Here is a 26,532-nt window from a genome sequence, read left to right as displayed (position 1 = left end):
AATTATTAACTTGTCAATTAATACTGAACCGCATTTATTAGACTTAACATAGAATGCATACTTGGACCAAGGGCATTATTTCCTTCAAGTACTTCCACCACAAAGCGAGCCAAAGGCGGAAACGGATCGAACAGGATAGTGGATCTCAATGATGACAATGGAGAATGGAGAACAAAATCGGAGGAGCTAGATGAGATTATTACAAAATATTTTGAGGGGTTGTTTGCCACAAGTAACCCTACGGGGTTCGAGGAAGCGCTGGAAGGAATCGAAAGGAAGGTCTCGGAGGTGATGAATGAAAGACTTGATAAGGAACCGTCGAGTGAAGACATTCGTGAGGCACTCTTCCAAATGCACCCCAATAAAGCTCCAGGACCGGATGGTATGCACGCCCTATTTTTTCAGAAGTTTTGGGGGATTGTAGGTGGGGATATTGTGAGTTTTGTGAAGGCTTGGTGGAGAGGGGAGACTGATTTATCCGAAGCAAATCATACGTGCATAGTACTAATCCCAAAGTGCAACGACCCAAAGAGTATGATGGAATTTCGACCAATTAGCCTTTGCAACGTCTTATACAAAATCATCTCAAAGACGCTTGCAAATAAGCTAAAATCGATGTTGGGTTCTATCATCTCTTTGGAACAAAGCGCTTTTGTCCCAAAGCGGCTCATTACGGACAATGCTCTAGTGGCATTTGAGATTTTTCATGCCATGAAAAGAAGAGGGGAGGGCAAGGATGGTACGGTGGCAATGAAGTTGGATATGAGTAAAGCGTATGATAGAGTAGAGTGGGTTTTTTTGGAGAAGACAATGAGTAAAATGGGGTTTAGTGGGGCATGGATCTCACGGGTAATGGGGTGCTTAACGAGTGTTAAGTTTGCATTCAAATACAATGGGGGTATCTCGGGTGACCTAACTCCGGCACGGGGTCTCCGTCAAGGGGACCCTATATCCCCATATTTGTTCCTCATTTGTGCCGACGCCTTTTCGACCCTTCTAGGTAAGGCTGCAAAGGAGGGGGCCATCAATGGTGCGCGGGTATGTGTGAGCGCCCCAAGAGTGTCACACTTGTTCTTTGCCGACGATAGCATACTCTTTGGGAGGGAAAATTTGCATGAATGCTATAAAATTGCTGATATAATCAGTAAATATGAGAGAGCATCCGGTCAGAAAGTTAATCTAAGCAAACCCGAAGTTGCCTTTAGCAAATGTGTGGTGGGTGATAGACGAAGAGAGATTGTGGAAACACTAGGGGTGCGGGAGGTGGATCGACATGAGAAATATTTGGGGCTACCTACAATCATCGGGAGGTCAAAGAAGGCTATTTTCACTTGTTTAAAGGAGCGAATTTGGAAGAAATTGCAAGGGTGGAAGGAAAAACTCTTATCGAGACCCGGGAAAGAGACGTTAATCAAAGCGGTTGCACAAGCAATCCCCACATACATGATGAGTGTGTTTAAGATACCGGATGGTCTTATTGATGAAATTCATTCTATCCTAGCTCGCTTTTGGTGGGGTGATAAAGAAGCGGAAAAAAAGATACATTGGCATCGATGGGAAACTCTATGCCTCCCCAAGGCTATGGGTGGAATGGGGTTTTGGGATTTACGGTGTTTCAACCAAGCACTCCTTGCCAAACAATGCTTCCGACTTAGCATGGATACGGGCTCACTGTTGAGTAAGGTATTGAAAGCGCGGTATTACAAGAACTCTTGTGTGGTGGAGGCTAGGAGAGGGTATGACCCAAGTTACACTTGGAGGAGCATGTGGGGGGCGAAATCTTTGTTGCTAGATGGCTTGAAGAGGCGAGTTGGGAATGGTTCATCCATTGGAATCTGGGCTGAGGCGTGGCTGCCCGGGAAAGGTACACACTTCGTACCAACTCCTCGGGCTAATAGTGATATGAATTTGCGGGTGTCAGACCTAATAGACTACGAGAATCAGTGCTGGAATGAGGAGAGGATTAAAGAAGTGTTTGTGGAGGAGGAACAACGTCTGGTCTACGCAATTCCACTCTCACCGTATTGGCCATGTGACTCATACTACTGGTGGCCAACGAAAAATGGGATGTACAACGTGAAATCAGCGTATTGGCTTGGGATGTTAGGCCATACTCGAACGTGGGAGCTGCAGTTTGAAGCAAGAGAGGCGGACTTGTGGTCATGGGTGTGGAAAATGGAGGGCCCTCCCAAACTGAGACACTTCCTGTGGCGTGCTTGCATGGGAACCTTGGCTACCATGGGTGTAATATTCAGGCGCCATATTAGACCAACCAAGGAGTGCACGGTGTGTGGGGCACCCGACGAGACCATCATCCACGCTCTATTTGAATGTAAGCACTCTCAGGTAATTTGGGAGAGTAGTGAGTTTATGGACATACTGAAGGATGCACCCACCTCTTCGTTTGCTGACAGACTGGTGTGGGCAGCAGGTAAGATGTCACAGGACAAGCTACGCTTGTTCTCAACATTGGCGTGGGCAGGATGGTGTTGCCGAAACAAGGCCGTCTTCGAGAATGGGAACACTGAACCAATTCAAGTTGTTGCGGGTTTTGCTAGACTTGTGACTGACTACATGAGATATAATGAGATGGTATCGCAACATACGAATGGTCATGGGCTACAAACAGCAAGCAGATGGATACCACCACCTCCAGGTGTGGTCAAGGTCAATGTGGATGCTCACCTACACGGGTCTGGAGCAGGGGTTGGAGTGGTCATTAGAAATGAAGGGGGAGTGGTGCTGGCAACTGCAGTGAAGCGAGTAAAGGCGGAATGGGCGGCTGAACTTGCCGAAGCATATGCAGCATGGTATGGAATAACAAATAACAATTGCTAGGAGGCTGGGATACAGGGAAATTATTTTGGAGTGTGATGCCATAAATATTGTGCGGATGATCGACAAAAGGGAAGAAGGGGCTGCACCAATTTTCTTATTTATAGATGACATTAGAAGTGTTAGCAATTTGTTTGAGTATTTTAAATGTGCTCATGTACGGCGAGGAGGCAATACCGCTGCACACCTAGTAGCTAGATGGGAGGTTGATAATGGATCGGAACGTATTTGTAATAGCTCTTTTCCACAAGCCTAAACACTTTGGTGGAACTGGATTTACCTTAATGGATTTACCTTAATATATGAGCAATATCTTTCCCTCAAAAAAAAAAAGAAAGTATAAATACTTGCAGTCTATTCAATGAGAAACACAACCTTGTATCTATTCTCTATACATACTAGGTTGGTAGAAAACAATTATGGCAAACGGGCGTGGCCGGGGCGAGTGAGAATAACCCCTCGGAAGGGTTAGACGGAGCACGATGTCAGTGTTCGCTGTAAAACTGAGGGACTTGTGTTCGTCGGATTAATTTGTTGTGAAAGATGGCGACGACTCAAAGTTTTTCTAACATGCAAAACACTCGTGACTAGTGGTGAAAGAGAATAATGTTGGTGCGGTGACGATGGTGGTGGTGGTGGTGGTGGTGGAGGTGGAGGGAGCACTTGTGAATCTTGCTTAAATGCAACCCAGACATATAAGAAGAAACTGACGAGCCCAAATAAAGCAGTAACAGCATAATAATATTCAAGATGACTTCCTTGCATATCTTTCCCAATCCAACCTGGCTTACCCTCTATCATAATTCCAGCGTAGTAGCACAAACAAAACCATCCAACACTGAGTATCTTCCCCGCGCCAACAACAGCTTCAGCAAGTATATTACCATACGATTTTGCAACTGATTCAGGCATTTCATGCTTAAAAAAGTCCTCAATTCCGTCAACAGCTAACCCATCCATGATTCCCCATAATAAAAGCTGGGGAGTCAGCCACAATACAGACATTTGCCGATGATGTAGTCTTTTAGCCTCGAGTATTTTAGTCTCAATTACAGATGCTATCAGAAAACATGGAACAGAAAGAAGCATTCCCAACCCTAGTCGTAATGCGCCGTAAAATCTCTTATTATTATGTGGTGCGTTCACTTTTTCAGTTATCCAACTCACCACCTGTTTTATAGCCTCTAAAATCAATACGAATAGCTGAATAGGCACTTCAAAGGAACCAATTTGTTTTTTCATCTCATCTGCTTGGTCGATAAAGAAGGTATCCCCTACAGCTGTCATAACACCATACGTCAAAAACACCAATGACAAACAACTACTTCTTATGAAACATTTTGTGTCCTCCACTTGTTCTACTGTAACATTATACGATGTTAATGCTGCTGCTTTGTCGAGCCACCTGCATTCATAGAAAATCCGATCAGATCGATTATCTATTTGGTTAAGAAAAAATTGATTTTAAAAATATAACCTTTAAACAATCTGCTTAAAAGGGCTGACTTTTCGTTTAACTAGGAATAACACAATCTTTTAGACCTGTATTCTTTTAAAGGTTTCCCTCACAAAAGACTTGCTAGTTGCTACAATACATAATATGAAACCAATCTCACAAATTAAAAAAAAATTCTTTATATAATTAACAAGAAGATTAAAAAATATTGTACCATATTACCTACTCCATCCGTATTTATTTAAGAGATACACTTGACTTTTCCGGCTGTATTTATTTAAGAGATACATTTGCCATTTTTAGTAAATTATCAACCCCACCATCTAATTAAATAATACATCTAATTTACCCACCCCACATTCCACCCAAAATGACATGGTCCCCACTTGTTTATTTATTAAAATATCTACCAGTGTATCTCTTAAATAAATACGGAGGGAGTATTAGAGAATATTATAGAGGTGAACCTTTTAAAAGAAGATAGGTCCAAAAGGTTATGTTATTCTTAGATAAACATAAAGTCAGCTCTTTTTAAGTAGATCGCTTAAATATTGTATTTTTAGAATAAATTTTTCCTTTGATTAAAGACAAGTGCGATTTTAATCATTTAAATGTGAAAAAAAAGAGACTGACTAGCTAGAAGAATACGTACCCAAATTCTTCTGCAAGAACATGTTTCTTAGGCCGTGTCATTATGGTGAGTACTATAACAGACACTCCAAACATCATAAAAGATAAGGTGATACAGGAAAAACTGAGTACATTCAAAGCTGCATTTACAAAAACGAACGCCATAATACCGGACCGGTGTCTTATGAGTAAACGTAATAGTGACTTTAATGCTCTTTTGGAGAATGAAACACACGCACCCTTTCCATGTTGTCTTTTGCTCTCTTGCTCTTGGTGGTTGGATCCACCTTTCTCTAAATCCTCCGGTTCAGTACTGTACTCACAAGACTCGTAACCAGACTGCCCTATTGTTATCAACAATAGTCCCATGATAAAGAATCCCCATTTATATAATGGCATTTTGAAGTGTGACAATGCCAAGTACCACATCGCGAGGCCCTAAACATTTCCAAACCATCCACGATTTACTATTGAATTAATCACCAATTGTCACATAAGGTGATAAGGCTAGAGATAATCTAATATATCTATATAAAGGAGGCATATTTGCTGAAATATTAGAGTGTCACCTAGGATTACTATTGGTTTTGGCCAATGAAAAATAAGATTTTTAATTTATTTTTGAATTAAAAAAATCAAGTGTCACGTAGATAATTAATTAGGTGTCACGTAGGATATTTTAATTAATTAATTACTAATATATACAACTCCATTCAAAATCAAACACTCTAATAATTAAAAAATAAATCTAACTAAAATTCATCCAAAATCAAACACTAATCTAAAATAAAATAAAACTCAATCTAAAATCAAACACTAATCCAATATTAGAGCGTCACGTAGGAAATCTAATGCTTTCGGCCAATGAAAAATAATATTTATCTAATATATAAATATAACAGTTGGTATATATAAGAGTTTTATTTTAACTTAATAATTTAATAAAATCCGTGCATCGCACGGGCTAAAATCTAGTATATATATATATATACCAAGTATTATGTTTATGAAACCTAAGAGTGATAGAGTATAAAACTTAAGATTTTGGTTGAAGCCCCAAGATTAGTTTTATATCAAAGAGAATTGTGAGAGCTTCAATGATGAATTGGGTAAGGCTGCGTACGTTCTATTCGATTTATTTTGTTTGAACTTATCTGTACTTATTTATCTTTAAAAAAAAACTTATTTTTATGTAAAAATAGCTGAAAAGAACTTATATTACCTGAACTTATTTTGTCTGAAATAAGTTAAAATAAGTCGAACATAACAGAGCCTTATTTTGTCTAAACTAATCTGGAAAAAAAAAACTTATTTTGTTTGAAATAATCTTCTTTGTATGTAAAAATGGATGAAAAAAATTACATTATCTAAATAAGTTAAAATAAATCGAACAGAACAAAGTCTTATTTTGTCTGAACTTATCTGGAAAAAAAACTTATTTTGTCTAAAATAAGTAAAGTAAGTCGAACAGATTAACAAATTAAAGTCTTCTTTTGCTGAACTTATCTGGAAAAAAAAACTTATTTTGTCTGAATAATTTTATTTGTATGTAAAAATGGCTGAAAAAAACTTATACTTCCTCTGTTCTTATTTAAATGACACAATTATTTAGTCACGTTTGCCAATGCATGATTTCAAACATTAATATCTTCAATTTTGGATAAGAAAAAATTATAAAAAATTGATATTTAAAAAATATTTATTGAGACGAATCTAACAAGACCTCACACGACTATGTTTGTATTTAAGTATAAACCACAAAAAGAAGTCAAATGAGATTGTGTGAATAGTGTCCAAAACTCTATTGTGTCATATAAATAAGAATGGAGGAAGTATAATATTTGAACTTATCTAAACTTATACGGACTTATTTTGTTTTAAATAAGTCAAAATAAATCTAATAAAACAAAGCCTTATGTTAGTGATCGATAGGCTTATGATGGAAGTGAAACTCTTTATGAAATGCTTAATGGCATCACGTAATGCATAATATTCAAAGAACAAACATGAGGTTCACTTCAAGCATATTCATACCTTGAACGATATATTGATCAAGAGTAGAGTGTTACCACATTTATGATAATATTTTGTTTGATCAAATATATGTATGTCATCATTGTCATGTGGGGCGTGGGAAGTGAGTGTAGTATTTCCTCCGATTTTTAATACTCGCAATGTTTGTCAATTTCACGCATATCAATGAATAACTTTGATCATTAATATCTTTAATTCTCTTTAAGCAAAAATTATATAAAAAAAAAAAAATATTGATATTTTGGAAGTACACATTGAGAAGAATCTAACAATATCTTACATGACTACTCCCTCTGTCCCTTAATACTCGACCTGTTTTGACCGGACACGCTTGCCAATGCACAACTTTGACTACCAATTTCTTTAACAATATATTATAAAAACTTATAAAAATATTAATATTTTGAAAGTATATATTAAGATGAAGCCAACAATATATTATATACTAACATTAGTTTTCATATACTATAAATAGGGTCAAAGTGAATTATGTGAATAGTGCAAAAAGTCAAAACATATCGAGTATTAATGGATTGAGGGAGTATATTTTATCTTACTTATAAATAATCAATAATAGTCAATTAAAATATGTAAATAGTGTAAAAAGTCCAAATATTGTGAGTATTAAAAATCGGAGGAAGTATGTTTTAGGACGAATTGAACTTACAATGGAGTATAAAATAGCTGAGATGAAGAGAGTCAAGGAAACGCCTAGATAGGTTTCTGCAAGCCAAGCTGTGGGGATCACTAACAGTTTTTTTGCTCCCTCTTGGATATTTGTTAGTATGACCGCCTTAAACAAACTCAGTTTCCAATCACCAGTTAAAATTGTGATAAACGCCAGGAATTGGTACCTTGCTATACAAAAGCCCACACGTATAACTGTGTCCACTGGCATGAGCAGGAAATTGAAACCAGTTAGGCTCTGTTTGGCAACACGTATAAATCACCTTAAATAATTAGGGGCTGAAAATTTAAGTCAACTTACGAAAAAAAGAAGTGTTTGGTAAAGTGCTGAAATAAGATTTAAGGTGATTTAACTGACTGAAATTGAAACGTTAATTGTTTTAACGTTTGAAATCAGTCGACTGAAATTTTAATGCGAATTGAAGTACTTGCAAAGGAAAGTTTTACAAGAGTTCTAGTAACTATAAAAAAGGCCTTTTGTTTTATGGAATTTTGCCATTTTGGGTAGATTAGTTTCAGTATCGTGATGCATGATTTCATCATCAACTTGTTTCCATCTAAAGTTTGATAAGTGTGTTTTTATTGGTGACACATGTTACTCAAATGAAAAATAAAATTACAAAAAAATACTTTGTAGTAGACCTGTCGGTCGGGTCGGATTGTAAAAAATTATTTCCGTGTTCGGGTTAGATTTGGTCGGTCACTTTCGGGTTCGGGTTTATAAATGCTTGTTCAAGACCCAGAACTTTCGGGTTCGGGTCGACCCAACGGGTTGAGAGATTTTAAAACGCGCATTATATTTTCATTAATTTAGGTGATAAATATACAAAATATGGGCACAAATTAACAAATTTTCCTACACAAGTTTATATTTAGTCAAATTCAACCATAAAATGACGTATAATTCAAATTAAAATCATATTACACACAATAATAGTAAAAAAAAACGTGTTTATTATGCCGAATTTTTCTCCTAATCTCATTTATTACTATAAATACAACAATTTTCAATCGGTCGGGTCCAAAACGGGTTCGGTCGGGTTTTTACCCATTACTTTTCGGGTTGCTCGGGTTCGAATAAAATCGGGTTACGGGTCACAAAATCTTGTTCAGGACCCAGTATTTTCAGGTCAGGTTCGGGTCGGTTTTCGGATCGGGTCGATTTTTGACAGGTCTACTTTGTAGTAAAGAGAATCAGTTTGGAAATAGAAATTAAAGCACTTCAAAAATACATATTTGTTACCCATTTTATCACACAATATGAATTGTAAACTTTATATTGCTATTTTATTTAATACTCGAATATAAAAAAAAATGTGAAAATATATTCTATACAAAAATGTATAAAAAGGTTGCATCTTTGATTACTTTTACCAAACACTTCACGTAATTAGATATTTTACAGTTTCAACAACTTAATTTACAGTTTCAGCTTTCACCTTTTCCATTTCAGCTAGCTTATCACTTCAGGTTCCTTTTCAGTTAGTGTTGCCAAATATAACCTTAGTCATGTTTTATATACGTAGTACATAGTATAGAGATGTAGAGTATACAAAGATCACAATGTACGTTAAGCATTGTATTCGTCCCATTGAAATATTGCCCATGATATATGAATTGAATTGTCGGAAAAGCAAGTAAAAATCACGGATTTGACTTTCCTTAGCTCTTTGGTTAATAGGTTGTTCGACTTTCCTTAACTCGGTTGCATGTAGAGTTCTATGTAACTATCCTCTTAGGTTTAGGTTTTAGAATTTTTCTCTTTAAATTAGAAACGTGCAATGTTATAGTATGAAAATATATACTTCGTATGTTTTTAAACCGTAAAAATGTGTTTTAAACTATTACGGAGTAAAATGTATTTTTTAAGGGTTAAAAATACAAAAAAATCTGATTGCATGTAGCTTTACAAGACTACTTATCTACATACAACGGGGTGTAATTTATACCAAATTACCAATTGCTTCCTAATAATAAAGTGCGTAGTAATAACCAAGCAACCAAGCCCAAAAGCACCCATAAGACCACAAAGCAAATGAGGAATCATGTAAGAATATTACAGAAATCTTGGAGAGGTTTGGAAAGGTCTCGGGACAAGAAATCTTTTGTTAAGTTTTCACCCACAATGAGGGAATAGGAGAAAGAATTGCTAAAAATTATCCTCTCCATGCCCAAATCTCAAAATATGGGAATACACTTGGGTGTTCCCATTGACATACAAGGAAAGAAGGTCGTCCACTTTCAATATCTAGTGGATTTAGTTGCTAGGAAGATTCTCTCTTGGGCAAGTTTACACCTTTCACCCCCTACAAAGCTGATTTTGATTCAAACAATCCTATTGATTATTTTCTCGCATGTCGTGAAATGTCTGAAACTTCACGTTTCAGACTTTCAGTGTCAAACAAAATTGATTCACTCGTAAGTAGGTTCTGGTGGTCTGGAGGAAAAGAAAGGGGCATACATTGGGTCAGGAAAGACTTAACTAATAGGCCTAAATCTATGGGAGGCCTTGGTATTAGATATGTCCAAATTCTCAATGACACCCTGTTGTTTAAACAAGCCATGAGGTTGCATGATAATGACTTACTAAGTGCAAAAGTGCTCTTTAGCCCTCAAGGTTGTTGTGTGTGTAAGAGAATGGTGGACAACAAGTATGGTCAAAGGTGTTCGATGGGAATGAAAGGCCTATATAGAGCAAGCAGGATGTTCGAAAAAGGTTTGGGGTGGAAGGTAGGTAATGGAAAAGGTTTATAAGCTTCTAAAGAAGCTTGAATGAATGGGAAAATTCCAGAGGCAAAAACTTGCCTGGAACTTAGGTTCGTTGCAAGTACAACAATATATCCTACTCTTTTATAGCGAGGATGGAAAACACAATTAGAAGCTGGAAACTTTTGTAGCAATGTTGTGGAGTATATGGACCACAAGAAATGCAAGATTCTTTAGAGAATCAGGAGGTCATACAAGAATGATTCTACAGCAAGCCGAGTTAGGAATTCAGCAATTGGAGATATTTCAAAAACAACCTCACCAAAATTTGAATGGGAGCGTAAATGGAGAACAAATCCACCAGGATTTTGGTTGGTAGATTTGGGGATCTCCAAAATCGATTCGATTTTGCTAACTTTGTTTTGCAGGTAGATAGATCTTGGGACAAGACAACGACAAAGTCGGGTTATGGATGGGCATACAAAAAGGAGGATAGCAACCTATGTGAAGAGGGAGGTGGAGGTTATGGCTTGCCTACATGGACTAGAATGGGCCAAAATAGGAAATATCACCCGCATACTGATCTTAACCGACTGCACAACATTAGTAACGTCTTTAGAATCGAAGTCTAACATGAGATTCGTATTCACTGGATTCTCAAAGAGATAAGAAGGATTGCACAAAGCTTTAGCATATGCACAATCATGAAGACAAACAGGACAGAAGTGAGCAAGGCGCACCAAATAGCAAATAGGTGTAGGAAGGGAGGTCTTTCGTTTAGTACTATGTTTTAAGTTCAAGTTTTATTAGCAAATGTCAAAAGAAAAAGAGAACTAATTTCATTTCCACCAGTAATTCAGACTAGATATGCCACATAACACTTTTGGAAACACACAACTACTACGTACTACCTCCGTTTCAAAATGATCTTTATACTTTTCGTTTTATTATATTTCAAAAATGTTCTTTATGAAGGAAATAATGCCCTTGGTCCAAGAATGCATTCAATGTTAAGTCTAATAAATGCGGTTCAGTATTAATTAACAAGTTAATAATTCAGTGAGATCAAGTGAGCTGAATGCCTAGCTAGAGGCCGCTTCAGTTCAAGTGGAATTAATGATATTAATCCACAGCTTACTCTTGACTGAACCCGTAGGGTCACACAAATAGTACGTAAACGGATCAAGTATTTAATGGCATTAAATACTCCATCTATGGATATTCGGAATCGACGGATCTTGGTTTCAGTGGGAGCTGAGATCGTCACAGGCAAGAAATGAATACTCCGGAAACGATGATATTGCCGGAAACGGAAATATGGATCGTATCGGAAATATAAATATTATCCAAGACGTAGATGTTGCCGGAAACGGAAACATGGTACGTATCGGAAAATATTATCGGAAATGGAAATATTGCCAGAATCGGAAATATTGCCGGAAACGGAAATATTGTCAGAATCGGAAATATTATCGGAATCGGAAAATAATTCCGGAAACGGAAATATTAAATATTTGTTCGAAACGGAAATTGATTCCGGAATCGGAAATATTAAATATTGTTCGTATCGGAAATGAATTCCGGAATCGGGAATTTAATCGGAAGCGTATCGTACGAATTAGCATCGGACGAGGCCCGCTAGACGAAGGCCCAGCACGAAGCCAGGCCATCGCCCAGCGAGCCAACACGCACCATCGCATGCCAAGCCTCGACCAGGCCTAGCGCAAGGCCAGGCCCAGCCAAGGCCTGGGGCGCGCGCGCGAGAGCACAGCAGTGGGCCGAGCGTTGTGCGCCTATCGTGGGCCGCAAGGCTTGCGCGGGTGTACGGTGCTCATGCAATGCTTGTGCGGGAATCCTAAAGCAATCGGGATTCGAAATATGATTAAATCCTAAAACTATTAGATAATGATTATTTAATTAGAATCCTAGTAGGATTGTAATTAAATAAATTAGTATCCTAATAGGATTCCAAAACCTTTTCCATAACTCTATAAATAGGTGCCTAGGGTCACATATTTACATAGATTATTCAAGTATTCAAAGTGAGTTTTTGAGAGAAAAATTCAGTCACATACCTTGCCTAAGAGTGCCGAAATTATTAGTACCTTAAGGGCGATTCTAGTTGGTCAATCATAAGGCGGATCCGGACGTGCTGTGGACTATCTACGGAGGGACGACACTTGGAGTCCTAAAGACTTGTTCTTGTTCGGTTCGGGCGCAGCTAGGGAAGGCACGCAACAAAGAGTATGCATCTAAACTGTGCTATATGATTATGTGTAAATAATATGTATTCCTGGCTAAATGGTTTTTCCGCATGATTTATGAATTGTCATATGTATCATAACCTAACAGTGGTATCAGAGCCTCTTATTATTTTCATAATCTAAATTGCATGAACATGGTTAAATATTACAAATTTGCAAGAATTAAAAGGGGTGATTAATTTTCGTAATAGTTAATTAATTGCAAATTGCGTTATTTTAATTATACGTACGCAGTTTTTCGGCAGTTTCTTCGTTACTCATCCAAATCGAGTGATTTTTGTGTCAATTCCGCATGTAAAAGGCATTCTAAAATTTTGACAAAAATAATAATTTTCTGCTGAATCCAGAATTCTCAAATTCGAAGCCTAACTATGACTTTTCGAAGGTTTTAGTTTTTCGAATGCAAAATTTCGTAAATTTAAGATGTTAAATTAAATATTTGCGATTCTTGTTAATAAATCTTGAATTTTTGATTGACCTACTGTATATGTTTAACAAGTTTGAATGCCTAGCCTTGTTAATTATGCAATCTAATTTGTAATTATGATTAATTTGTTGAAAATTAGAATAATTTAGAATTAATTTGATTTTCATAATTAATTATAATTTAATTAGATACCTATGATTAAAAACCACCATAAAAATTGTAAATTTATGATAAATTTTAAATTTTTATGACCTAAACTTGAATCCATGTTAATCGGAAATCAATTGAATAATAAATTTTCGATTTTTTCGCCCTAAAATTATGAAATTAATATTAATTTATTAATTTGTCATTAATTTTAAATATAAATTTTTAAATTTTATGCGATTCGTTCATATAACTTGCACGCACAAAGCAATGGACGCTACGTGTTACCCTTAAGGGGTGTTGTATAGTGCGGGCATGTGACGACGAGCAAGGGAGCTCGTCGCCCATGCGGCACGAATGCAATGAGCAAGGGCATGATGCACGAGCACAAGGCAGCAGCCCTGCCTTGTGTCGTGGGCTATGAGCAACGGACGAATGGGCATGGGCGAAGGCAAGGCACGGCAGTCGCGTGTGGGCAGCAAGCGAGCTGCGCCACAACGCGCACTGCCTCGCGCAAGCGCGCGCAGCCTCGCGCGCAGCGAGCGCAAGCTCGCGTGCCACGAGTGCTACGCCCAGCGTCGATGCCGCGCGCAGCGAGCGCTGGCTCGCACCAAGCGAGCGCTAGCGAGCGCGCACAGTATGCGCTGGCGAGTGCACGAAGCAAGCGCTAGCCCGCGTGCAGCGAGCGCTAGCGAGCGCGCACAGCGAGCACATGCTCGCGTGCATCGAGCGCTGGCGCGCGCGCAGCGAGCACCAGCTCGCGCGATGGCTTGCGAAGGGTAGAAGCAGCAGCTATGCGACGCAGCGAATGGGCTGCGCGCACATGGCCAGCGATGGCTGTGTGCGTGTGGCCCATGGGCGTGTGATGCGTGAGGTGTTTGCGTTGCGATTAGATCGTTTTGAAATTTTAATTTGAAATTTTCAGTCTACGTAATTTTAATTAATTTTAAAATTAATAATTTAAATTATTTTCTTGGATTTTAATTTTGAATATTATAATTATAAATAAATTTTATTTATTCTAATTATTTTACTAAAATTTAAATCATGAATTAATTTAAATACGACTGAAATTAAATTAAATTTTGGATTCAACTATAAATTTATATGAGCTTTAAATTTTAATTAAATTTGTATGTTTCCGGTTAGACTAGAAATACATTTTTATGTTTAAAATTAGTAAAGCATATGAATTTATTGGTTTAAGTGGGAGCCCTTTTAGTCATAAACTCTTGATTAGGTCTACAAATCCTTAAGGTTAAAACAACTTGATTAGAATTAATAAGGACTGAATAATTGGTAGATTATTGGTGCCCTTGATTAATTGCTGCAAATGTTTACGTGATGCATAATGTGTTTTACTAACCAGCTATGTGGGCCATTCATGATAATGAATGGGTGAATGGTATATATTGTATATGTACTGTTTTGCAGGTTATGAAGTGACTAGTATGGCCCAAATAGGATAGAAAATATGGTCTGCGTACCATTAATTTGAATGTAATTGGTCTAAAGTACCAAAGTCGTTTTTCAATTCAAATATGGTCTGCGTACCATCAAATAGTTGTAATTAGTTTTAATTATAGCTTATCCTATTTGAAGAAAATGGTTCCTCCCACGGAGATTTTCGAGACGGACTTTGAAGTTAAAGCTTCAAGATGAAGTCGGGCCATACTAGATCACATTTATCTTATGCATGCTTTAAGTTATTTATTGCTTTAAATACGTCTTAATTATGCATGAGATTGTGGCTTGATTATGTTGCATGATTAAGGATTTTAGTTCACTTAAAATCTAACCAACATAGTAAGAGCCTTAAGTTCCAAACTTAAAAATTGAGTTAAAAGGTGCCATGCCAAAATATACACTTGCTTGGATATCCTTTACATCAATCTAGTAATAGTTTTCGCTCAGCGAGGTGTTACTTATTGGTCCTAAAGGGGCAAGGTACACAAATAATTGTGAGTACATGTTAGTTTTGGTGAAACTCAACGATATAAGTAAGGAGTCCTTTTATGTCGTGGCAAAATCGATAGGTTTACCTAATAAGTTCTTAGACGTACCTATCAACCAAGAATAGTTTCTAGACTATTAGCAAAAGGCTTTTGCTTACCTAAGATGTTTTAGGATTAAGTCGACAAACTGTGCTTAGTTCTTCAATGATTTTAGGATCTTGGAATCATTTTATTCACACCTGCCGGAACACATAACTTGAATAAAATGCTTAATAAACATTGAATTATGCATGTATGCTAGAATTTAAGTTTGTTAAGAGAAACTGTGAATGGTTATTTATTTGTTTATTCTTTTCAATTGTAGTTTTTAATATGGCAAACAACAATTCATTCAACATTCGATCAATTCTCGAAAAGGAGAAGTTGAACGGGAAAAACTTCCTTGACTGGCAAAGGAACTTGCAAATAGTTCTTATGCAGGAAGAAAAGGAGTATGTCCTAGAAGAGGCGATGCCCGAAGCCGCAGGCGACGGGGTCACTCAGGCAGCCCTCAATCGTTGGATTGATGTCAACAAGGATGTGAAATGTCTAATGCTCGCCACCATGAGTGCGGATCTGCAGAAAACGTTCATCAACTCAGATGCTTTCACAATCATCAGTGAGTTGAAGAACATGTTCCAAGATCTGGCTCGAGTCGAAAGATTCGAGACTCATAGGCAAATTCTTGAGACCAAGCTTAAGAAAGGCGAGCCCGTAAGTCCACATGTTCTCAAAATGATTGGACTCATTGAGAATATGAGTCGGCTGGATCAGCAATTTTCTCAGGAAATGGCTATAGACACCATCCTCCATTCTCATCATAGCGGGTATGATCAGTTCAAACTGAACTACAGTATGAATAGTCTGGACAAAACGCTCACTAAGCTTCACGGTATGCTGAAGACCGCTGAAAAGACGCTCAAAAGTGATAAGCAGGATGTGCTTATGGTGCGTGGGGGCAAGTTCAAGAAATCTGGAAAGAAGAGGAATGCTAAGAAAGGTGGCAACAAGGCCAGCCCAACTAAGCAAACTGGCGCCAAATCTGTAAAGAGGAAGGTCAGTCAACCCACTTCTGAATCCGAATGCTTCTACTGCAAGAAGAAGGGGCATTGGAAGAGAGATTGCTTGAAGCTAAAGGAAGATCAGAAGAACGGAACATTCGTTCCATCTTCAGGTATTTTCGTTATAGACTGTATACTTGCTAATTCAACTTCTTGGGTATTAGATACAGGTTGTGGCTCACACTTATGTTCCAATCCACAGGGACTAAGAAGAAGTAGAAAGTTAAGCAAGGGTGAAGTCGACCTACGAGTGGGAAATGGAGCACGGATTGCTGCATTAGCTGTAGGAACTTACTATTTGTCGTTGCCCTCCGGGCTAGTTTTGGAACTGGAAGAATGTTTCCATGTTCCAAGTCTTACTAAAAACATCATTTCAGTTTCTTTCTTAGATGCTAAGGGATTTTCCTTTTTAATAAAAGACAATAGTTGTTCGTTTTATTTTAAAGAGATGTTTTATGGATCTGCTAGATTAGTCAATGGACTTTATTTATTAGATCACGACAAACAAGTATATAACATAAATACCAAAAAGGCCAAAAAGGATGATTCAGATCTCACCTATCTGTGGCATTGTCGATTAGGCCATATAAACTTGAAACTCTTAGAAAGACTTCAAAAGGAAGGAATTCTAGAACCATTTGACTTAGAGGATTATGGTAAATGTGAATCATGTTTACTTGGCAAAATGACAAAGCAACCTTTCTCTAAAGTTGGAGAAAGAGCAAATGAACTATTGGGTTTAATCCATACAGATGTATGTGGACCAATGAGTACAAATGCTAGAGGTGGTTTCAGCTACTTTATCACTTTCACTGATGACTTCAGTAGATATGGTTATGTCTACCTAATGAAGCATAAGTCTGAATCCTTTGACAAATTCAAGGAATTTCAGAGTGAAGTAGAGAATCAATTAGGCAAGAAGATTAAGGCACTGCGGTCTGATAGAGGCGGTGAATATCTGAGCTATGAATTTGATGACCATCTGAAAGAATGTGGAATTCTATCAGAATTGACTCCTCCAGGAACACCACAATGGAACGGTGTGTCGGAACGGAGGAACAGAACCTTGCTAGACATGGTCAGGTCAATGATGGGTCAGGCCAAACTTCCATTAGAATTTTGGGGACATGCACTAAATACAGCTGCACTCACTATAAATAGAGCTCCGTCTAAAGCTGTCGAAAAGACTCCATATGAATTATGGTTTGGAAAGCCTCCAAATGTGTCTTTTCTTAAGATTTGGGGATGTGAAGTATACGTCAAACGATTAATTTCAGACAAACTTCATCCAAAATCTGACAAATGTATCCTTGTGGGCTATCCAAAGGAAACAAAGGGGTATTACTTCTACAATACATCTGAGAACAAGGTGTTTGTTGCTCGAGATGGTGTCTTTTTGGAGAAAGATCACATTTCCAAAATGACAAGTGGGAGAAAAGTAGTTCTCGAAGAAATTCGAGTCGAACAACAAACTCTAGAGAATGCTCAAGAAGACATTCAGGATGAAACTCAGAGATCTTTAGAAGAATCTGGTGAGAATCATGGTCAAACTAGAAATGTTACCCCGCGTAGATCGCAAAGATATAGATCTCAACCGGAAAGGTACTTAGGTATTTTGACGAACGAGAGCTATGACGTTCTATTACTTGAAAGTGATGAACCTGCGACTTACAAACAAGCTATGACGAGCCCTAGCTCCAAGCAATGGCAAGAAGCCATGCAATCTGAATTAGACTCCATGTCTGAAAACCAAGTATGGGATTTGGTCGATTTGCCAGATGGCTACCAAGCCATTGGAAGCAAATGGGTTTTCAAACTGAAAAAGGACAAGGATGGGAAACTTGAAGTTTTCAAAGCTAGATTGGTTGCAAAAGGATACAGGCAAGTCCACGGTGTGGATTACGATGAAACCTTTTCACCAGTTGCAATGCTAAAGTCTATTCGGATAATGTTAGCAATCGCTGCATATTACGATTACGAAATATGGCAGATGGATGTCAAAACTGCTTTCTTAAACGGCGTTTTAACAGAAACTGTGTTTATGACACAGCCTGAAAGTTTTGAGGATCCAAAGAATGCTAAAAAGGTATGCAAGCTAAAGAAGTCAATCTACGGATTGAAGCAGGCATCCAGGAGCTGGAATATACGTTTTGATGAAGCAGTCAGTGACTTTGGTTTCATCAAGAACGCAGACGAATCTTGTGTATACAAGAAGGTCAGTGGGAGCAAAATTGCTTTCCTGGTATTATATGTCGACGACATATTACTTATCGGAAATGACATTCCTGAAGGAAATAATGCCCTTGGTCCAAGTATGCATTCAATGATAAAGTCTAATATATGCGGTTTAGTATTAATTAACAAGTTAATAATTCAGTGAGATCAAGTGAGCTGAATGCCTAGCTAGAGGCCGCTTCAGTTCAAGTGGAATTAATGATATTAATCCACAACTTACTCTTGACTGAACCCGTAGGGTCACACAAATAGTACGTAAACGGATCAAGTATTTAATGGCATTAAATACTCCATCTATGGATATTCGGAATCGACGGATCTTGGTTTCAGTGGGAGCTGAGATCGTCACAGGCAAGAAATGAATACTCCGGAAACGATGATATTGCCGGAAACGGAAATATGGATCGTATCGGAAATATAAATATTATCCAAGTCGTAGATGTTGCCGGAAACGGAAACATGGTACGTATCGGGAAATATTATCGGAAATAGAAATATTGCCGGAATCGGAAATATTGCCGGAAACGGAAATATTGTCTGAATCGGAAATATTATCGGAATCGGAAAATAATTCCGGAAACGGAAATATTAAATATTTGTTCGAAACGGAAATTAATTCCGGAATCGGAAATGTTAAATATTGTTCGTATCGGAAATGAATTCCGGAATCGGAAAATTAATCGGAAGCGCGTCGTACGAATTAGCATCGGACGAGCTTGCTAGACGAAGGCCCAGCACGAAGCCAGGCCCACGTCCAGCAAGGGAAACGCGCGCCACAACACGCCAGCCCAAGGCTGCGCCAGGCCCACCGCAAGGCAGGCCCAGCGCGCGCCCAAGGCTGCGGCAGTCGTGGGCTGCGATGCTCGGGTTGTGCGCGCGCACGCATGGCGCCCCTCGTGGGCTGCTGTGCGTGCGTGGGTGTTTGTGTTCACATACGAAACCTAAAACGTACATTATTCGTTTAATGATTAAATTCCTAATTCTATTTGATAAATTAATTAAATAAGAGTTTCATTAGGATTCTAATTTAATTAAATTCGTATCCTAATAGGATTCCAATTCTCTTTCCATACCCCTATAAATATGTGGCCTGGGTTCACAATTTCTAACAAGTTTTTCAAGTATTCAAAGTGAGTTTTTGAGAGAAAAATTCAGACACATTCCTTGCTCAAAAGTGCCGAAATTTTTAGTACCTTAAGGGCGATTCTAGTTGGTCAATCTTAAGGCGGATCCGGACGTGCTGTGGACTATCTACGGAGGGACGACACTTGGAGTCCTAAAGACTTGTTCTTGTTCGGTTCGGGCGCAGCTAGGGAAGGCACGCAACAAAGAGTATGCATCTAAACTATGCTATATGATTATGTGTAAATAATATGTATTCCTGGCTAAATGGTTTTTCCGCATGATTTATGAATTGTCATATGTATCATAACCTAACAATTCCTATGTTGAACTCTGTCAAGATTTGGCTTGGGAAATGTTTTTCGATGAAAGATCTAGGAGAAGCACAGTACATATTGGGCATCAAGATTTACAGAGATAGATCTAAAAAGATGATTGGACTTAGTCAAAGCACTTATATCAATAAGGTGCTTGATAGGTTCAAGATGGCGGACTCCAAGCGAGGCTACCTACCCATGTCTCATGGAATGACTCTAAGCAAGACTCAGTGCCCAAAAACACTTGATGAGCGTAGACGAATGAATGGGATTCCATATGCATCATTGATTGGTTCAATAATGTATGCTATGATATGTACACGCCCGGATGTTGCGTACGCACTCAGTGCTACGAGAAGATACCAGTCAGACCCAGGAGAGGCGCATTGGACTGCTGCCAAGAATATTCTGAAGTACCTGAAAAGGCACAAAGATGACTTCCTGGTCTATGGTGGAGATGATGAATTAATTGTTAGAGGCTATACGGACGCAAGTTTCCAAACCGACAAAGATGATTTCAGATCACAGTCTGGGTTTGTCTTCTGCCTCAACGGAGGAGCAGTAAGCTGGAAAAGTGCTAAGCAAAGCACCATTGCGGATTCTACAACTGAAGCGGAGTACATTGCTGCACATGAAGCAGCAAAGGAAGCTATATGTCTAAGGAAGTTCATAGGTGAACTTGGTGTAGTCCCCTCCATTAAAGGACCAATAGCCCTGTATTGTGATAATAACGGAGCTATTGCACAGGCAAAGGAGCCTAGACACCACCAGAGAGTCAAGCATGTATTTCGTAGATTCCACCTTCTACGAGAGTTCGTTGAAAGAAAAGAAGTCGAGATAAGCAAAATTGGAACTGATGACAACATATCAGATCCATTGACTAAACCTCTGCCGCAGGCGAAGCACAACTCGCACACTGCAGCTATGGGAATCAAGCATATTGGAGAATGGCTTTGATGTCTCTGTTTAATGTTTTAAAGTTTTAGAGTTTAAATCTTTGTAAAACATTATTGGTTAATCATTCACAATAAATGAAGAGAATTCATTTTTCCATTTAATTTGTGGTTTATTAAATGATGAGTCCCTTCAATTTGACGATATATTCAAGATAGACTGTCATGACCAGTCCTGTGACTAAGAAATGTCTATCAAGTGAACTTGAATGTCAAAGGTTGAAAATGGTCCCTAGTCGGAGTTTTCTATAAAATTGGACGCATAGAAAATGTTAGACGACTAGAATGCAAGATGACTAGTAGTTCTGTTTCTTGAACTATGTGGACATGGCAATGTCATAATCATTTGCATAGATACTTACTTGTGAAGACTAGTATCGGACAAGACCTATGAAACTTTACTGTAAGAGATGAAAATCTGTCATAAGTAAATTTCATTAAAATTATTAGACACTAAATCCTCAATACCTGAGTGATTTGAGATTACTTGTTTGAGAACTGGTTGCTCTGACGTTGACCAACCGTCGCACCGTAAAAGGAGGCTATAAAGGCAACGCTCAGGTAATCACCTATCAAACGAAGTCTAATCTCAAGATCGCAAAATTGGGATTGTCCTCCCATAAATCGGGATGAGATGCTTAAAAGTTGTACAAGGCCACTCGGAGAGCTAGAAACTGTGAAATGCATGGCCGTGCTCGGATGAATCATAGGCTATGATTATCTGTTTATTTGATCAGTTGAACTCTGAAACCGAGAAACACCTCTGGACATAATAAGGATGACAACTCTTACCTTATGTTCAAGAGCAAGCATCGAGCGACAAAGGAATTAGGAAATGCACACTTGTCCCTAAGGACAAGTGGGAGACTGAAAGAAATAATGCCCTTGGTCCAAGTATGCATTCAATGTTAAGTCTAATAAATGCGGTTCAGTATTAATTAACAAGTTAATAATTCAGTGAGATCAAGTGAGCTGAATGCCTAGCTAGAGGCCGCTTCAGTTCAAGTGGAATTAATGATATTAATCCACAGCTTACTCTTGACTGAACCCGTAGGGTCACACAAATAGTACGTAAACGGATCAAGTATTTAATGGCATTAAATACTCCATCTATGGATATTCGGAATCGACGGATCTTGGTTTCAGTGGGAGCTGAGATCGTCACAGGCAAGAAATGAATACTCCGGAAACGGAAATATGGATCGTATCGGAAATATAAATATTATCCAAGTCGTAGATGTTGCCGGAAACGGAAACATGGTACGTATCGGGAAATATTATCGGAAATAGAAATATTGCCGGAATCGGAAATATTGCCGGAAACGGAAATATTGTCTGAATCGGAAATATTATCGGAATCGAAAAATAATTCCGGAAACGGAAATATTAAATATTTGTTCGAAACGGAAATTGATTCCGGAATCGGAAATATTAAATATTGTTCGTATCGGAAATGAATTCCGGAATCGGGAATTTAATCGGAAGCGTATCGTACGAATTAGCATCGGACGAGGCCCGCTAGACGAAGGCCCAGCACGAAGCCAGGCCATCGCCCAGCGAGCCAACACGCACCATCGCATGCCAAGCCTCGACCAGGCCCAGCGCAAGGCCATGCCCAGCCAAGGCCTGGGGCGCGCGCGCGAGAGCACAGCAGTGGGCCGAGCGCTGTGCGCCTACCGTGGGCCGCAAGGCTTGCGCGGGTGTACGGTGCTCATGCAATGCTTGTGCGGGAATCCTAAAGCAATCGGGATTCGAAATATGATTAAATCCTAAAACTATTAGATAATGATTATTTAATTAGAATCCTAGTAGGATTATAATTAAATAAATTAGTATCCTAATAGGATTCCAAAACCTTTTCCATAACTCTATAAATAGGTGCCTAGGGTCACATATTTACATAGATTATTCAAGTATTCAAAGTGAGTTTTTGAGAGAAAAATTCAGTCACATACCTTGCTAGACCTGTCAAACGGGTCGGTCGGGTCGGATTGTAAAAAATTATTTTCGGGTTCGGGTTAGATCGGGTCGGTCACTTTCGGGTTCGGGTTTACAAATGCTTGTTCAAGACCCAGAACTTTCGGGTTCGGGTCGACCCAACGGGTTGAGAGATTTTAAAACGCGCATTATATTTTCATTAATTTAGGTGATAAATATACAAAATATGGGCACAAATTAACAAATTTTCCTACATAAGTTTATATTTAGTCAAATTCAACCATAAAATGGCGTATAGTTCAAATTAAAATCATATTACACACAATAATAGTAAAAACAGCGTGTTTATTATGCTTAAATTTTCTCATAATCGCATTTATTACTATAAATACAACGATTTTCAATCGGTCGGGTCCAAAACGGGTTCGGTCGGGTTTTGACCCATTACTTTTCGGGTTGCTCGGGTTCGGATAAAATCGGGTTACGGGTCACAAAATCTTGTTCAGGACCCAGTATTTTCGGGTCGGGTTCGGGTCGGTTTTCGGGTCGGGTCGATTTTTGACAGGTCTATACCTTGCCTAAGAGTGCCGAAATTATTAGTACCTTAAGGGCGATTCTAGTTGGTCAATCTTAAGGCGGATCCGGACGTGCTGTGGACTATCTACGGAGGGACGACACTTGGAGTCCTAAATACTTGTTCTTGTTCGGTTCGGGCGCAGCTAGGGAAGGCACGCAACAAAGAGTATGCATCTAAACTGTGCTATATGATTATGTGTAAATAATATGTATTCCTGGCTAAATGGTTTTTCCGCATGATTTATGAATTGTCATATGTATCATAACCTAACACTTTACACTTTGTATTATTCTATTTTTGACATGAAAATTTACTACCTTACCCTTCATACACCATAATATAATATTTACAATTTTCCATTTACTTTCTCTTACTTTATTAATTTTTTTCATACACTCACCCACATTGTTACACATTTTTCGTACTTTGTCCTTATTTTATTATATTCAACCAACTTTTTTATTTTTCTATTAATATTTGAGCAAATAATAATTGTAAATATTTTTTATGAAACGGAGGTATTATCATCTAAAATGTTTTTTACAAAGAGAAAAAAAAACTACCTTAAAAGCTCCGAAAGTTTAAGTAACACTAATTGTCCGAGGAATTATTTTTGTATATCTGATATGTTCTTGTAAATGCATATCATAGCAAAAGACAAAATAGAAAAAAGACAAAAAAATAAATTGAATGGTACTTTTTTAAACAAAAATGATACTTTTTTTTTACAGAATGGTACTTTTTTTTATATGAATAGTACTTCATTTTTTCCCAATTTTATTTTTTAGCTATTTGTATTTTACTCTGATATGTGTGTTGCCACACATATTAGATATCCGAAAATACTTCCTCCTAACTGTTCACAGTTGTCGGCATACTTCTCCGCTTGTTTGTAAGCATATGCGATGCACGGGAGGTGATAAATCCAAGGAAATTTTTACTTCTTCCAAGGAAATCCACATTTTTTCAAAGATAGATTTCCTTGGAAGAAGTGAATTATTCCTTGAATTTATCATTTCCGGGTTACACTACTATAAAGTTGAGCTAATAAAATACTTCATGTGACTAACATGATTATGATTTGTTCAATTTTACATCAATTACACTATTTGTTTTGACCCCAACTTATCGAACACGAACTAAAATAAGTCGTTAGTTGACTATGCTCTACAACACGCTCACCTTTGAAAAAAAGTAAATTGAATGAAACTTTTATGTTCATATCATGTGTTCCAAAACTGAATTAAAAAATTTAAGTTTAAGTTTTAAACATTTTTTTTGGGGAATGCAATTCAATTTTTAAATGGGTTTAGTATAAGAAAAATTTGGCAAATACAACCTAATAAAGTTTTAAATTTGCCAATTACAACCCCAAAATTCTAATTTTGTTAATTTCAACCTTAAATTTATACATCTATTTTAAATTACAACCCGAAATTATTTTCCGGAAAATGATGTCATAATGTTATTGAAAAAGCAATTACGATTACATAATTTCTATAAAAAAAATTAAATGGAAAAATAAGAATTAAAACAAAAAAAATCGAAAAATAATTTTTTATAGATATTAGGTAATTGTTTTTTTTAATAAAAAAAAGAGAAATTGAGAGAAAAGTTAGAAATATTGTAGGCGTAAGAAAGATAAAATAATAAAATTTTCATGTCTAAAAAGAGTATAAAGCACATATAAAGAACATTATGAAATAAACTAAAAAAAAAGTGTAATCATCATGTTAAAATGGATTTAGTATCTAAAATTAAAGCTTGTGATTTGTAAAATACTCTGCATAAACGGAGATTGTATATTCTTCCAAGACATGAATTGATTATGTATATTTACTTTCTCTATTTTAAATTCGTTGTTATATCTAACATTGCACGATCAATGAGGTATAAAACAAATCTAACACAACCTCATTCAATAACTTTATCATTGGCATGATCTGTGAATAAATTGAATTTGAAAACACTGTTGCGTAATTATTATTATTATTAATTTATTTATTTATTGACATTTAGGACGTAATTATCTGTGTAATCCGTATAATTTATGCTCCACTTTCTTCGATTGCTTGCAGAAACTTTTGTGTAACACCGTCTAACAGTTAGATCACTTTTTTGGGAGTACTAACTAAACTAGTGTAAAACATAACTAAAAGTAATAAAATCATAACTAATTGAATAACAAAATAGTTAAGGTATAAAGATAAATAGTTAAATTTATGAGTCGGATAGTTATTAATTTTGAACAAACTTATTATTAACTAAAACTCATAAAATCTTAACTAATTGATCTCATTGCTTAACTAATCAGTTTCATTGTTTAACTAATTGGTTCAGTGCTTAACTAATAGGTTCGGTTGCATAACTAACTGGGTTCGTTGCTTAACTAATTGAATTTCAAACTTAACTAATTGGTTTCAGTGGTTAACTAATTAGTTAAAGTGCATGTATAAAAGTGGTCTAACCGTCAGATCGTCTTTCTCATAAGGTTTTGATTTGAAGGAAATAGTCTGACCTCCAAACGCGAAGCCTTTACTCAGTCGACGAACAAATTTACTACGTCTATCTCTCGGCATCTCAGTAGTCAGCTCCACCTCTGGCTCCGTAGCCTCAACATCCTTTGTATCCGTTGTTAACAGCTCATTTTGTGGCACTTTACTCAGCACCATTATTGGAGCTGCACTATGTTTTTTTTTAAAAGATGAGTAGAGAGTATTTCTGTCATCTAAATACAAGTTTTCTTTTTGGCCACAAATTTTCCTCTTTTCCTCTGTCCTTCCTTAAGAATCCCAGTACGTACTATTTGCAAAAATATCTAGGCAAAGAAAGAGAAAATGGGTAAAAATATGAATAATAATAAAATATTCCTCCGTTTTTTTAAACATATTATTTATTTTTATTTTTATGTTTTTTTAATCCATCATTTATTATTACTACTCCCTCTGTTCTTTTTCACTTGTATTACTGGGACCGGCATAATTGTTAATACATCATTTGACCATTAAATATCTCTCATTTTCTATTTGTAAAAATTATAAAAAGTTGATATTATGAAAATTTATATTGTGACTAATCTAACAATATTTTATAACTATATATTGGTAAAAAAATTCAACTCAAATTGGTATATAAATAGTGATAAAGTC

General features: G+C 37.2%; 1 protein-coding gene across 2 annotated transcripts; it reads right to left on the bottom strand.

The window, feature by feature from the left end:
- Positions 1-3,105: 3,105 nt before the first annotated feature.
- LOC130459523 (protein NRT1/ PTR FAMILY 5.11) lies at positions 3,106-26,152 on the bottom strand. 2 transcript variants are annotated; one of them, XM_056826951.1, is made up of 4 exons: positions 25,902-26,152; positions 7,623-7,846; positions 4,944-5,359; positions 3,106-4,240 (listed from the first exon to the last, which is right to left on the bottom strand). In XM_056826951.1, exons 1-4 carry the CDS (start codon positions 26,053-26,055, stop codon positions 3,304-3,306), a joined length of 1,731 nt encoding a protein of 576 aa, XP_056682929.1. In that variant the 5' UTR covers positions 26,056-26,152; the 3' UTR covers positions 3,106-3,303. The 2 variants fall into 2 exon arrangements, with proteins under 2 accessions (XP_056682929.1, XP_056682930.1); XM_056826952.1 differs by lacking the exon at positions 7,623-7,846 and having other exon boundaries at positions 25,852-26,152.
- Positions 26,153-26,532: the final 380 nt, after the last annotated feature.

This window comes from Spinacia oleracea, chromosome 4 (assembly GCF_020520425.1).
Source record: "Spinacia oleracea cultivar Varoflay chromosome 4, BTI_SOV_V1, whole genome shotgun sequence".
Classification (NCBI taxonomy): Eukaryota; Viridiplantae; Streptophyta; class Magnoliopsida; order Caryophyllales; family Amaranthaceae; genus Spinacia; species Spinacia oleracea.
The sequence above is the reverse complement of the archived record's forward strand: the minus strand, read 5'-3'. Positions and strand labels throughout refer to the sequence as shown.